At 37.6% G+C, this 13,288-nt stretch overlaps 1 protein-coding gene across 1 annotated transcript; it reads right to left on the bottom strand.

The window, feature by feature from the left end:
• Nucleotides 1–9,381: 9,381 nt before the first annotated feature.
• Nucleotides 9,382–12,773, bottom strand: LOC113234544 (histone chaperone asf1). The gene is made up of 2 exons (XM_026469885.1): nucleotides 11,947–12,773; nucleotides 9,382–9,640 (listed from the first exon to the last, which is right to left on the bottom strand). The coding sequence occupies exon 1, from the start codon at nucleotides 12,596–12,598 to the stop codon at nucleotides 11,948–11,950; it is 651 nt and encodes a 216-aa protein (XP_026325670.1). The 5' UTR covers nucleotides 12,599–12,773; the 3' UTR covers nucleotides 9,382–9,640; nucleotide 11,947.
• Nucleotides 12,774–13,288: the final 515 nt, after the last annotated feature.

Below are 13,288 nucleotides of genomic sequence, written 5' to 3'. Positions count from 1 at the left end.
TCGCGTATATTTGTTTTTTCAAACAAACCGACGTTTCGGGCCCTTTAGAGGTCCCATGGTTACGGTTGACCATGGGACATGTAAAGGGCCATGGGACAATGGGACAAACATGGGACATGGTCAACCGTGACCATGGGACCTGTAAAGGGCCAGAAACGTCGGTTTGTTTGAAAAAACAAATATACGCGATTTAAATCCGGAAAAATAGTTTCATTTCCTATTTAATAGTTGTTTTTATTCATATTGATTTTAAGTACGTAATTGTCATGTATACATACTGCTAGTAGCCGCGAGTTGTTCCTCTCGGAGCTTTGTCACATTTTACTAATATGCTTTAGTCATAGTCATAACGTTCAATTATAATTATTTAATTCATCAATTATTAAACATTGAAATTATATAAATACGGAAGTTGTATAATGCAATTGGAACTATAAGAAAATGATCAGAAGTATTTGTTTTGAAGATAATTGTATTGACATTTTAATTTTATGATTACCAATTACGCCGCTAGAGGCCACGGCTAGTAAAGACGTAGAAGTTATATGATTTTGGGCGGGAAAACGAAGAGGTGTTTTTGTTATTGAGTGTCTCTTGTGGTGAAACATTGACTTACAATTATATGGACGTGTCCGAACTTATAGGGCGTTAAAATCGTATACAGAGCGTCATTCACGCTCTAGTCTTCGTTTGTTCGACTGACAGCGAAGCAAGCAAAATTAGACAGTACAGCGATGACATTACAATTTAAATTCAACGTTTTAGCTTTTTCATATTCCTTGACATGTCACTACGTTTAAATAGGTTGACTTGGGACATTTTTTTCGTGGTTTTTGTATTAGACCCGTCGTCCATTTATTTGTAAGTCAATGTGGTGAAATAAAACTTTTTTTGAATTCCAGATACTATTGTGTTTGCAGTGCTCTTCCTCTGAGGTTTAATAATACATAATCCAATATCAAGTTAATAAGCTGAAGGTCATTGCGGCTCGTTAACCACGCCCTTTAACTGTATAGTTCACCTGGTTGCTCTTTCTATATGAAACCCTGTCGAGTGGAAGAATTTCCTGTGATATAAATAGCTACTCGCATACATATAGACATATTTATATCGTCCCACTTATGATAAACTGACGCAGTTAGCATTGGTTAAATTTCGTGACGTATTTTTTAAACGACTTCAAAAAAAGGAGGAGGTTCTCAATTAGACTGTATTGTTTTGTAAGTATGTTACGAAACTCGATTGACATTCCGGTATGACACAATTATCTTCAAAGTACTTAAGCAAACTTGAGTTCACTGAATAAAAATTCATTCAATAAAATAATTTGTAAAACTTAATGTAGCGTAAATTGGAATGTTTTCTTTGTAAAATTAAAAATAAGGTATTTAGTTAATAACTATTGTAACTATAGTGAAAAAAAATAGGGTGGTTTGCATCAATATTAGACATAACTGGTTGAAGACTGTACCACCTCAATCAACCGTGACCGAAACGTCAGTTTGTTTGAAAAAACAAACATACGCGATTTAAATCCGGAAAAATAGATTCATTTCCTTGAGTTCACTGCTTTTTCCAAAACTTTGGATAAAATCGGTAATAAGCCTATGGGTCTGAGACCCTTGACGGTCTCTACATTGCTGTTTTTCGGTATAGGTTTAACAATAGCTGTTTTCCAGTCTGCGGCAAATTATCCACTTTCCAGTGGTTTATTAATGACTGTAATAGCATTCAAGGAATATGGAGACGTAAGATTAATCATCACTAGTGAAATTCCATCAGTTCCCACCGCATTAGAGGACAATGAGTTTAAGAATTTGTTGATTTCTTCAATAGCAAATCAGGGAAAACTAAAGGTGTTACAGTTAAACGAACCTATCAAAATAATGTCATTGTCGGCATTGACTTACAATTATATGGACGTCGGGTCCGCGTTAAAAAGTGTCCGAACTTGTAAGGCGTTATAATCGTATACAGAGCGTCATTCACGCTTTAGTCTTCATTTGTTCGACTGACAGCGTGATACTGCGATGACATTACAATTTAAATTCAACGTTTTAGCTTTTTCATATTCCTTTACATGTCACTACGTTTAAATAGGTTGACTTGGGACATTTTTTTCGTGGTTTTTGTGTTAGACCCGTCGTCCATTTATTTGTAAGTCAATGATTGTCGGACAAACAACTCGAAGGAACAGTATCAATGAAAGATTTGTTAATGATATTAGGATCACTCAAATGAGCAGATAATATGGAGTGATTTTTATTTCCCAGAACCCGATTCACTACCTTCCACATTTGTCGAGGATTTTTGATGGATCAATAAATTCTATTGGAATAATAAAATGACTTCTCACTTTTTAACGCACACACTCAACACAGCCCCGCACTAGGGAAACCCTGTGTCGCGGGTGCCATGGACACACACATAGACAACCACAAATTACACCCAAACTCACGAGAGAAATAAATGCAGGCCATACACATATTTCTACCAGGCTGGGAATCGAACCCAGGACCTCGCATGGCAGTCCGGCATGGTAACCGTTCGGCCACAGAGGCAGTTAAATGGTCAAATCGACCCAGTATCAAGGAACGAAAGCATTGTACCATACCATCAACATTTTCGTGTGTCATCACAAGACCCGAAGGAGTTATAGACGATGCAAACTGATACGTGTTTATGTCAAATTGTTTGAAGGGCCTATAAGTTACAGTCCTGATAGGGTGATTAGGAACCTTCATGGGAAACTGCGCGAGTACAAATGCATGGTTGCTCAAGTCATCGTTATGAAAAATATAACAATATTTAGGCTTTTACAGTACGACTACAGCAAATCACATCAAGGAGAGTCCGTGAAGTAGATGTAATTCTTGTAGCGTCAACCACCTATTGCAGGTAAAAATTATCTAGTAACTTAGGAAATGCGCTCGTTTCTGTTCCCTCTTTGTTCAACAAGTTTGTCTTTACATCGCCAACAAGAAAAACATAATCAAATTTTGAGGTAACGATTGACAGAGCATCAGTCAAATAGTTCTGGAAATTATCAAAGTTATATTTTGGTGGACGGTACACAACACCGGTAGAAATAGTGCTAGCGAAATGCCACGATAAACCGAAGATGGCCGCTGCCGTCAATGGCAGGTTCCTCAAGCGAAACAAGGAGGGTCCGATAAAATCACTCGCGAGTATAGAAAAGTTCAAATTCAAAAAATTCTAAATTATTAAAAAAACAACCGCAACAACCAACGCACACACCAAAACACGGCCGACTCTAACTAGGTGCAGCGAGCGAATCCTAAATCACCCAGCTCTATTCACAACAGACAGGTATATTCATAAGGAGCGACACACACTAACTCACCACACTCTAGTACCTCACGTGCATTTGTGCACGCTCCCGCACCTGCAGCCGCGCTTTCAATAGGGGGAAGCGTTACGTTAGAGAGTCCCCGCATACTTCGCCGCATCGACGCTATATCGCATTAAACCGTTCAGGAAAGTTGTGTCCTAAACGGCTAAAGCCGATTCTGAAGTGTGGCGATTCCCGTAAAGCGAGAAACATACAGGGTGCCGGACAGGTGCGCGTCGTGTGCGGGTCGGGTGTGGGTCGGATGCGGATCGGGCGCGTGTTGGGCCCGGCAGTTGCAATTCCATGTTATTTATATGAAGAACAATAAACTACCCGCATTCACGTCACACACCCCATAAAACACCCTGTTTCACGCTTAATCGTCGCAATTGACAGTTAGAACATAGCATCGAGCATATAACCAGAATTAGAGACGAAATGTCATTTAATTTGTTTGAAAACTATTCTGCCATATCATTACTGTGACAACTGCGCTCCGATTGACTAGCCCAAATTCGAAACAATTGACGGGTGTCGTCAACTTCAAAACGACCAGTTAACTTGAGCTTTGCTATAATGGACGAAAATTGCAAAATTACATATTTCATTACCGATGAAATGTGATTCCGTTTTGTAATTTTGAAAAACGTATTTTTTGGAATATACAGAGACGTACACACAGGTCAGTAGTTGGCCTGTCTATATTTCAGTGCAAACGGGAGTTGATATTTATAAGCGCTGTATCGCTAATGTGTTGTCAGGAATACATAGCCCTTATTTCGTCTCTATTTCTGGTTATATGCTCGATGGAATATAGTTACGTTAAAATGATTCAAACGAATATTACGTCGGTGCGGTGCATGGTTGGATTTGGACGTGCTCCACTACACAGTAAGAATTATATAATAATTTGCGACTAGCGCGGCATTACCCGCTGCGCGTTAATGACTATGGGCTCCCAGCAACTCATAGCCAATGAACAGCTGACGTTCATCCAACACGCCATCGACACTATGGTCGAGATCAGCATCGTGCAGGTCTGCAAATCAAATTTCAAGGAAGAGGAGATTTGCAGTGGCAAGGCTGCATTTCCGTATGCTTGGCAAGGCTGAGCAGATGCCACTTCGCCGGAGGGATGGAGGAACGAAGAGTCTCCAGGACATCATCACGTTGTTAAAGGAGACCGACCCAGAAAACGTACCTGCTTTCGTGGCGATGGAGCCGCACAAGCTGCCCCCCGTCACGTTCGACCACGTCGATGTCACCAGGCTGCTGAAGGACATGACGTCCCTAAAAACGAGCCTTGCTGAAGTTCACTGTAAATTGGAGGCCTCGGACAATACCATCAGTGAGTTGCGTGCCCAAGTTGCGTTACTGAGTAGTGCGGCTTCGGAAACTAGGTCACCCGAGGCCCGAGGCCTGTAACGTGAATACTTGTCGCGGGGCGCGAACCGCATCTATCGGCAGTTTTGAGTCGGCCCTTGCGTCGCCGACCACTGTCACCACGTGCGTTTCGCCGCTCCCCGCCCCTCGTTCTTCCGCCCCGGCGGCCAGGTCACGCGTAAGCATGTTAACCCCTCAATGTGACTACGATACTATTGCCGCTGCTAACCGATCCAGTGCTCCACAACCACAACCCAGGAAGTTACCAACAAAGGGAGAGAAAATGAAACAAATACTGATCAGTACCACCGAGAAGAGTTGAACAGTGCGACGAGGACGGTTTCAAAAAGGTAGAAAGGAAGATGTACACCAGCCGTAACCTTAGTGGCACCGCCCCGTCTGGCCCTAATCATTTACTGCGTCCAGCGATACCGACGACGTTGTTATACGTGTCACGGCTTCATTACTCCACAGTCTGCCGACATTGTGGAGTACATACGGGTGAAAGCCGATGCTATCCTGCGGGTCGAGCAGTTGGTGTCCCGCCACTCTATAAATTTTAATTCATTTGTGGTGAGAGTACCAACTCGACATCTGTCGATCTTCATGAAAGATGAGTTTTGGCCAAAGGAGGTCATGTACCGATGTTTCCGGGGCCGGCTATCGGACACCCACGTTACATCACATGTCGCAGACAATACTTGTAAATAATAATTAGTCAGTATTGTTTTTATTGTATTATTATGTATGTTAGTCTACAAGGTATGTATTTATTGGTCTTTATAACTTGAATGCAAATAAATAAATAAAATAAAATAAAAATTACCTCAAATTCGTTTATTTTTATTACAAAAAAAGAGGTGGCATTTGCTGCTTATTCTTTATATTTTATAAGTAACTTATTCTTACACTAACCATTTGTTGTTTACATAATTTCTCTACAATTACGTCATTCAGCGCGTTTGGTATAAGCGTAACGAGATCTACAATTACGGCGTGAATTCCGCATCTGCGCCCGCGCAAATACGCTTCGGCTTAAGACGGTATAGAACGTCAAGAGATTTGCTGCGCAGTTCAAGGTTAATACGCATTAAATCGTGCCAGACAATGACGTCATCAGCACGTATAGTGTTGCATTGATAATACTAGCTTTTAAAACCAAAACGTAGCGCTCGCCACAGTATTGAGTATTAGACGTTACTCTCCAAGATAGCGCCAAATGTAAGCTAATATTACGGAACATTCTTTATTTTTTCATGTTAAGTTGCCCATAGACATTTGCAACACCGAAGGAGCTACTTATATGTTGCCAGCCTTTGAAAGCCCATGTCACAGCACAATGGCAACTCTTACAAAACTATTTTAAACGGTAATAGCAAAACAAGATTGTTCAGTCATCTCAAATTATTATTATTAACAATAAAATACCTAATGTTATTTCTACACACCATTATTATTTAAAAAATGTTGTACAAGTCAAGGGTCCAAATATGTTAAATAATGTACTTAAACTAGATACTTTTGTAGCTACAATATAACATGTGGGCCCTCGTAGATCAGTAAGTAGTCTAATATTGCAGGCTTTTTATTTGTACCTATTTGAAGCATTGGAATTGTGTCTTCAGGTCAAATGACGCAATAAGTTGTCACCACGCTCCGAAACAATTACTGTCAAATAATTAATACTCAACCCTTAGACTATTCCTTTATTTTTTCCATTCTCTAAGACCACCAATTCAAGGCAATGTCAAGTATTAGTGATGCAACGAAAGTGTCATAACGGGAACGGAAACAGATGTCAATAGTAAATCTTAGCAGAAACGGAAGCGGATGTAGTAGCGGAAGTGTAAATACTATAAAGATCTCAATGAAACAGTTCCAAACACGGTTTCATAATTACACATTTAACACAAAACTGCTAAGGACCATGTGACACCCGTCGCAAACGTTATAAACTTCCGATAAAAGTTTCGTTATAAAAGTTGCAGAAGCAGAAGCGGAAACATGAGAAAATGCTAACGTACGCACATGCGGAACTTCCGCACTTGCGGAAACAGTAACAGAGGTCTGTTGCATCACTATCAATATGCACATCGATTTTTCTTTTTTATAAGAACTATACTCTGTCGAACGATTTATTTAACTTTTGACATATGTTTGCCTCCGAACTTCCGTAATTATTGACCATGGACAAAAAAACTAATACTTCCTGGACTCTTTTATTTTTAATTTTAGTGAAGAGACGTGATCTTTAGCTCCGACATTTATCGAGTCAGACAACAGATTATGTAACAAAGATAATTCAAGGTAAGATAAATTTTGGTACCTAATAGTAAATTATAAGGAGATGAAATAAATTATAAACAATTCTAATAACGTCTTATTGTTTGTTATATTGATGCTTCTCCACATGAACGTCAATCATCACTTGAATCCTCATTATCATTAATGATTAATTCTTGAGTGGAAAATTTGTCAAACGCAACATCACGATCCCAATCAGACATTTTTTCGTTTTAACCAGTTCACATACACGAAAAAAATTCCTTCATAAATAAAATCGATTGTTATGAAAAATCGAATCAGAAACGCATTATTAGGACGTCACTAATTGATTAGAATTCGAGTTGTCAAAAGTTAAATAAATGGTTGGATAGAGTATATAACTTACCAAGATTGTTTTTCTTTACATCTAAGCCTTTGTTGCGGTGTAAGCAATTCCACAAAATCGTTTACACCGTCAGTTAATAAATAATTATAAGACGTTTTAATTTTAAATTTCAATCAATGTGCTGCCATCTAGCGATCAATAGCTAAACGACGACGAACGATTAAGACCTACAAACCGTGGAAAATTCGAGATGTTTACCTTAGTTCACTTCACTTCATTGGGAATGAAACCATGTTTTCCAATCAAAATTGTGTATATTTGTTTTTTTTTATTCAAATGTTTCGGGCTCCTGTAGGCCTTAGTGTTAAATTATCAAATATGTAATTAACTATCGCGTTTATGTCAAGATTTTAATTCAAACCTTATAAATATACAATTAAGGTCTAAATAAAAAAACTTGACGCAAACGCGGTAGTTACTGAATGATTATAAATTTACACTCAGGCCTCAAGTCCCATGGTCATTGCGATGGTATTTGTCATCAATAAGTTGACAAACCACCCTATTAGTTAAAAAAACATAATTCATTTTTCTTTTTAATTTAAACAAAAAAACCTTTACTTGTATTCTGCGGTCACCATAGAATATTAGCATTAGGTTTGTTACGCATGTTCAACCCCAACTAGTGAAATGCTGAATGTAGATTGTTTTGTATCACGTTTGGTTATTACTTCTTTCTCATGTTAGTGTTCACTATATAATTTTTGTGGTAATTTTTAATACAGGGTTTTTTATAAGATACTAATAACCAAGCAGGACTGCAGGACTTTTTTACAAAATAATATTGCCGCCGCAAGTTGAATGGGCGCGTGTGATAAAAACTCAAAACCGAGAAAATAATGTGTAAAGAAATTAAATAAATCTGCTTTTCTCCTGTGTTAGCTTTGTACCATCGAGTATATAACCAAAAATAGAGATAATAATGTAATTTAATTTGTTTGAAAACTATTCTGCCAAATCATTACATTGACAGCTGCGTTCGGATTGGCCAGCCCGAATTCGAAACAATTGACGGATGTCGTCAATTGTTTCACTTCAAATCGACCAATTTATAATGGACGAAATATGCAAAATCACATATTTAATTATTGATGAAATGTTTGTTTTGTAATTATATATTTTGCTGTTTTTCCTGCAACACCGAATGGAACAGCCCCCCATTGTTAAAGATATTATCTTTATTACAATAAACATAGAATATTTTTAGACTATACAAAGACGTACACAGGTCAGTTGTTGGCGCTGTACTATTTCAGTTTTCTAATTTGTGATTTCAGCGCAAACGAGAGTTGATATTTAAAAGCGATATAAGGCGAACTTGCCTGATGGGTTGCCAGTGATGGATGGCCCTTATTTCGTCTCTATTTCTGGTTATATACGAGATGTTTTTACTATTTCACCATTGAAGTAAATGTATGTTTGTATACACGAATATTTCTAAAATACTAAACAACCTTGCAGGACTATACTACTTATATTATTATAACAACAACTTTTGTTCCATGTCTTTTAATAAATCATTACATTCTACTTTCATATAACAACAAAAATTATTAAATAGATTGCTCTGAACGTTGATAACTCTGTGCAATACGGAGAAGGCTTGCACAATTGAACTTACTACGTCACTACCAGATCCAAATCTAAAAAGCGTCACATAGTACAACAAAAAATTTAAGAGTAGATACTACCTCAGTAGGGCTAGTACAACGTCTCCATAAATTCCAACAAAAAAAAAAAAACAAATAATCTAATTGCAAAACAAACAGAATCGTTTTCATCGGTAATGAAATATTAAATATTTTTTTAATTTTCGTCCATTATAGCAAAGCTCAAGTTAAACTGGTCGATTTGAAGTGAAACAATTGACGACACCCGTCAATTGTGTCGAATTCGGGCTGGCCAATCGGAGCGCAGTTATCACCGTAATGATGGCAGAATAGTTTTCAAACAAATTACCACAGAAATTAGACAAGAGCACACTAACCCGACATGACCTGATGATATTAAGTTTCGGTTGAGAAAACGAGATCCAATGTTTTTAGAGTTTTAATTTACATTTCTTTACTCCTGCTTTATTATTGTTACAAACAACAATCCCAGTGCTTCATAATGGCAATTTGTCAATTTTACTTCTAATACTATAGATTATTTATTCTCTGTTGTTTCTTCAGTTTCTCCTATCTGCTCGTTTTATAGCATAGTTCCAATCTCATTTACTAGAATTTGGTAATCTGAAACAATGTTATTATTCAAATAGTAGATAAGATAACACAATGCGAAAGAGTTTATTGAGGAAAGTACTGCCTTCCTATTATTGCCATGGAATTTATTATGAAACAATTGTTTTTCCTAGTATACAAAAGACAGCAGTATGATATCGAGTTGCGGACACCAGCCCATTACACCGTACATAATGTGTACATACATCCCCCTTGAGCTGGACAGTCCTGCTTTGAAGCCGGACAATAAGTTTAAAAAAATGGCTTTAAAGAGTAGCACCAAGTAAAAAGAATGAATGTGCTGCTTTCTTCCCACTTCCCACACATCCCACTCTGTGGGAAAAGGACAATGGTCAAGTTAACCCATTGAGTATATAACCAGAAACAGAGACGAAATAAGGGCCATCCATCCCTGGCAACTCATGAAGTAAATCTATATATGTATATATCACTTTTAAATATCAACCCAAATATTATTTTCTCTAAAACCTTTGGCGTCCTAGAACTAAAAATTTGTGTGGAGGGGTGCCTTTAGGTCTATCTTTAAAATTAATTTGAATGCCCAACTCAATGTCACAAATTCTAACGTTGAGCCTTTTAAATGTTGCATAGGCTCTTTAAGCTTCCCACTCGGATTTATTAACTTGGAATTTATTGTCAATGTTTAGATAGTTCGTGGCAAATGCTGTATATGCCTATAATGAGCAAGCATATTTATATTGACACCAGGGTTTATAACGTGTTATGACGCCTATTGTTATACAGTAATACCCCGCTTAGCGTGACTCCGTTTTAAGCGGATGCATTGATGTATTGATTAATCGGATTTGATTGGCTTATTTGCAGGCATGGTCATGTGTTTCAATTAGCCGATAAAAACCCGTAGCTTCCTAGTAATCAAAAGTGCATTGTCAGTCGACTCAAAAACTCAAATAAATAATAGTTCTTTCTTGGTAGCTCCCTTAATTTGTGATCACATTGGTACTTTTTGCGAACAATGGTGCCACCGGTTAAGAAAAAGGAGTGTAAGAGCTTGAGTTTGGAGATGAAGATAAGTTTTAGAAAAGATGGATAAGAGAGGCAAAGCTACAGAAGTTGGATGACAATTTGGCCCTCTCAGAGTCAACAAAAAAACTTTCCACAAATATTTCACATAAAAGTGAAATTAACTAAGATTTTATTTCATTGCGATAAGTTTTCTAATGTTTTTTAATAAACTTATCAGCTCACGCGATACATGCAGCCGTAGACGCATACCACACCTAGAGGTGCCGGTGATGATTTTTATACTGATTTATCGGATATCGAAGTTATAACAGGTAAAAGAACTAATATTAATTGCTATTTCGGTAACTACTCTAGCAAACCATAAAGTTTTAATGCCTGAGTCTGTCATTTAAAAAAAATAAACAACTTCAAAAATACGTCACAACAATCGTGTGTGTTATTTTGTGGGCTGATGATTTCGGTGTTTATTTATTAAAAACATACCGTAAGTAGCGTTTATTAAGTTTACCGTGAATATAAATGTTTACAAACTACACTTTAAGGAGTAATTTCATGGTAAACGTTAGAACCACTCAAACGGAATATTATCATATTTACCCAAGTACACCAAAAATTTCATTAGTGCTTTTTAAGTGCAGGATTTGCGGTGCATTACTGCATTTTACTTGAGATGTGTTTGTTGTAGTACGGAGGGTATTTATTTAGCAATGCAGAATAATAATTTTTATTTATAAAAACGTGTATTTAAACTGAATCTTTTTCTAATTTGCGAAACCAAATAGCCGCTATTTTGCGGTAGGATGAGCGCATCGCGTGAGCGATAAATAAAGCAGCTCTATACCTGTTAGCAGTCGTTAGGTCAAGTTAGAGACCCTAGTGTGACCAAAAATCTATGACACACAAAAAAAGAACAACCCCATTTTACGCAATTTTCAGTTAACCTGGCACCAATGACGTTGGGAGTCGCCGGTGTACTAAGTGTGAGTTAAGTCAAAACGGGTCAATATGACCCAGCGTCATCACTGGTGTGGTATTTTTGTGACTGATATTATTGGTTTATTTACTGTTTATAATTAATTCATCTTATTTCTGCTGCTTGTTGCGTGCTGACAGACATCAATTTTATCATGTGGCACCAATACGTGAATTATTTTCACGTCACTGGCGCCAGGTTAACTCTATTTAGTCCGGAATGCATGCCTAGCGTAAAGCGGTGTATTACTGTATATGTTTGCTGTTGGTGTACCTTTTTATAAAATAGAATTATTTGAACAAATAAATATGACATAAATAATCAATAATACACGTACCTCAACATTCCATAGGCGCTATAGAATTTGAATTGTCACCATATCCACTTAAGCTGCCCTGAAATTCCATTCCACTTATCTGACTATCAGCGTTAAAGCTAGCACCGTACGAATCATTACTCGGAGCATGGGAAGCTTCTAGATTGCCATCTCCGGAATCCGTCGCGCCTTGTTGGTCTGGTTCCGCCCAGTTAATCTTAAATCTGGTCACTCGAGGCTCTGAAGCTAATATATTTCTCACTACTTTGTCGAATTGGGGCTTCGCTGGTGGATTCTCACGTAACTCCGGCTCAGATTCACTATATTCGTTATTGATAAAATAACCAACACGAACAAACTCCTGCCCACGGTAAGAACACGTTAGTAAGACTACGGTTACGCCGAGAGCATCATTTTCTGGTATCCGGTTGACATCTGGAGATGGTGCTTGGAAGACAAACATGTGACGACCCTCGGGAATTGGACCCACGTATATAGTATCTAAGACCTGATCATGCTCCTCTGTCTCTGCTGAACCAACGTATATCATCTTCCATTCCAGGTCTTCTTTAAGTTCTTCTATGCACTCGAAGGTCAATTCGAACTGGAAAGGGTTAAGAAAGGGACTGGGATTGTCGAGAACAACCACATTGGTTATGTGCACTTTTGCCATTTTACTGTCGTTCTATATGCGATTTTTATAATATTAATCCCGTTAAACAGCGATGGTTGCACGAAATAACGATTTGAAAAGATTAAACAATCGAATTCAGATGGAAAACGTTTTATTTTTCAACGGAAAAACTGTATTTGTCGGCGAAAAAGTGACAATTATTTTGGCGGTTCCAGGGGTCACGTGACCAAAATAATTAACGACACAAGCGCTACGTAGACGAGAGGAACTAAAATTAAAAAGTAAAAGTTTTGACAGCAACTCGTATGCAATGATACAGCTAATAATTTTAAATATTCCCCACATAAAAGTGCATATGTAAAACATGGATCACACTATTAAAGTTGGAAATAACACAAAGTAAAACAGGAAAACTTACATTTCGCCGTGTTTCCAACAATATCCACCGGCTTATCACGCAACCACACAAAACATCACAACATCAAGACGAATCAACGACAAAAGAGCAACCAATTGACACATGTCTTAAAATATTGCCATTTGTGAAAATAACTGTTGTAAATTGACTATAACTAAACTTGTAAATCAGCTGATATAGCACAAAAATATTTACATGTGTGTGGTTTGGCAGTGGTAATCTAAATAAATTCTTATATAGTTCTTATGGACCATTGAATAATATTTATCACAAATATACATTTTTTTCGCTCGATCCTTTTTTTTCCACTC

Source organism: Hyposmocoma kahamanoa, unplaced genomic scaffold (assembly GCF_003589595.1).
Source record: "Hyposmocoma kahamanoa isolate Upper Pololo Valley unplaced genomic scaffold, ASM358959v1 84, whole genome shotgun sequence".
Lineage (NCBI taxonomy): Eukaryota > Metazoa > Arthropoda > Insecta > Lepidoptera > Cosmopterigidae > Hyposmocoma > Hyposmocoma kahamanoa.
This window is presented reverse-complemented; position numbering and strand designations above follow the sequence as displayed.

Coding starts and splice junctions, on each gene's coding strand:
- LOC113234544 (XM_026469885.1), bottom strand. CDS start 12,598: ATGGCAAAAGTGCACATAACCAATGTGGTTGTTCTCGACAATCCCAGT.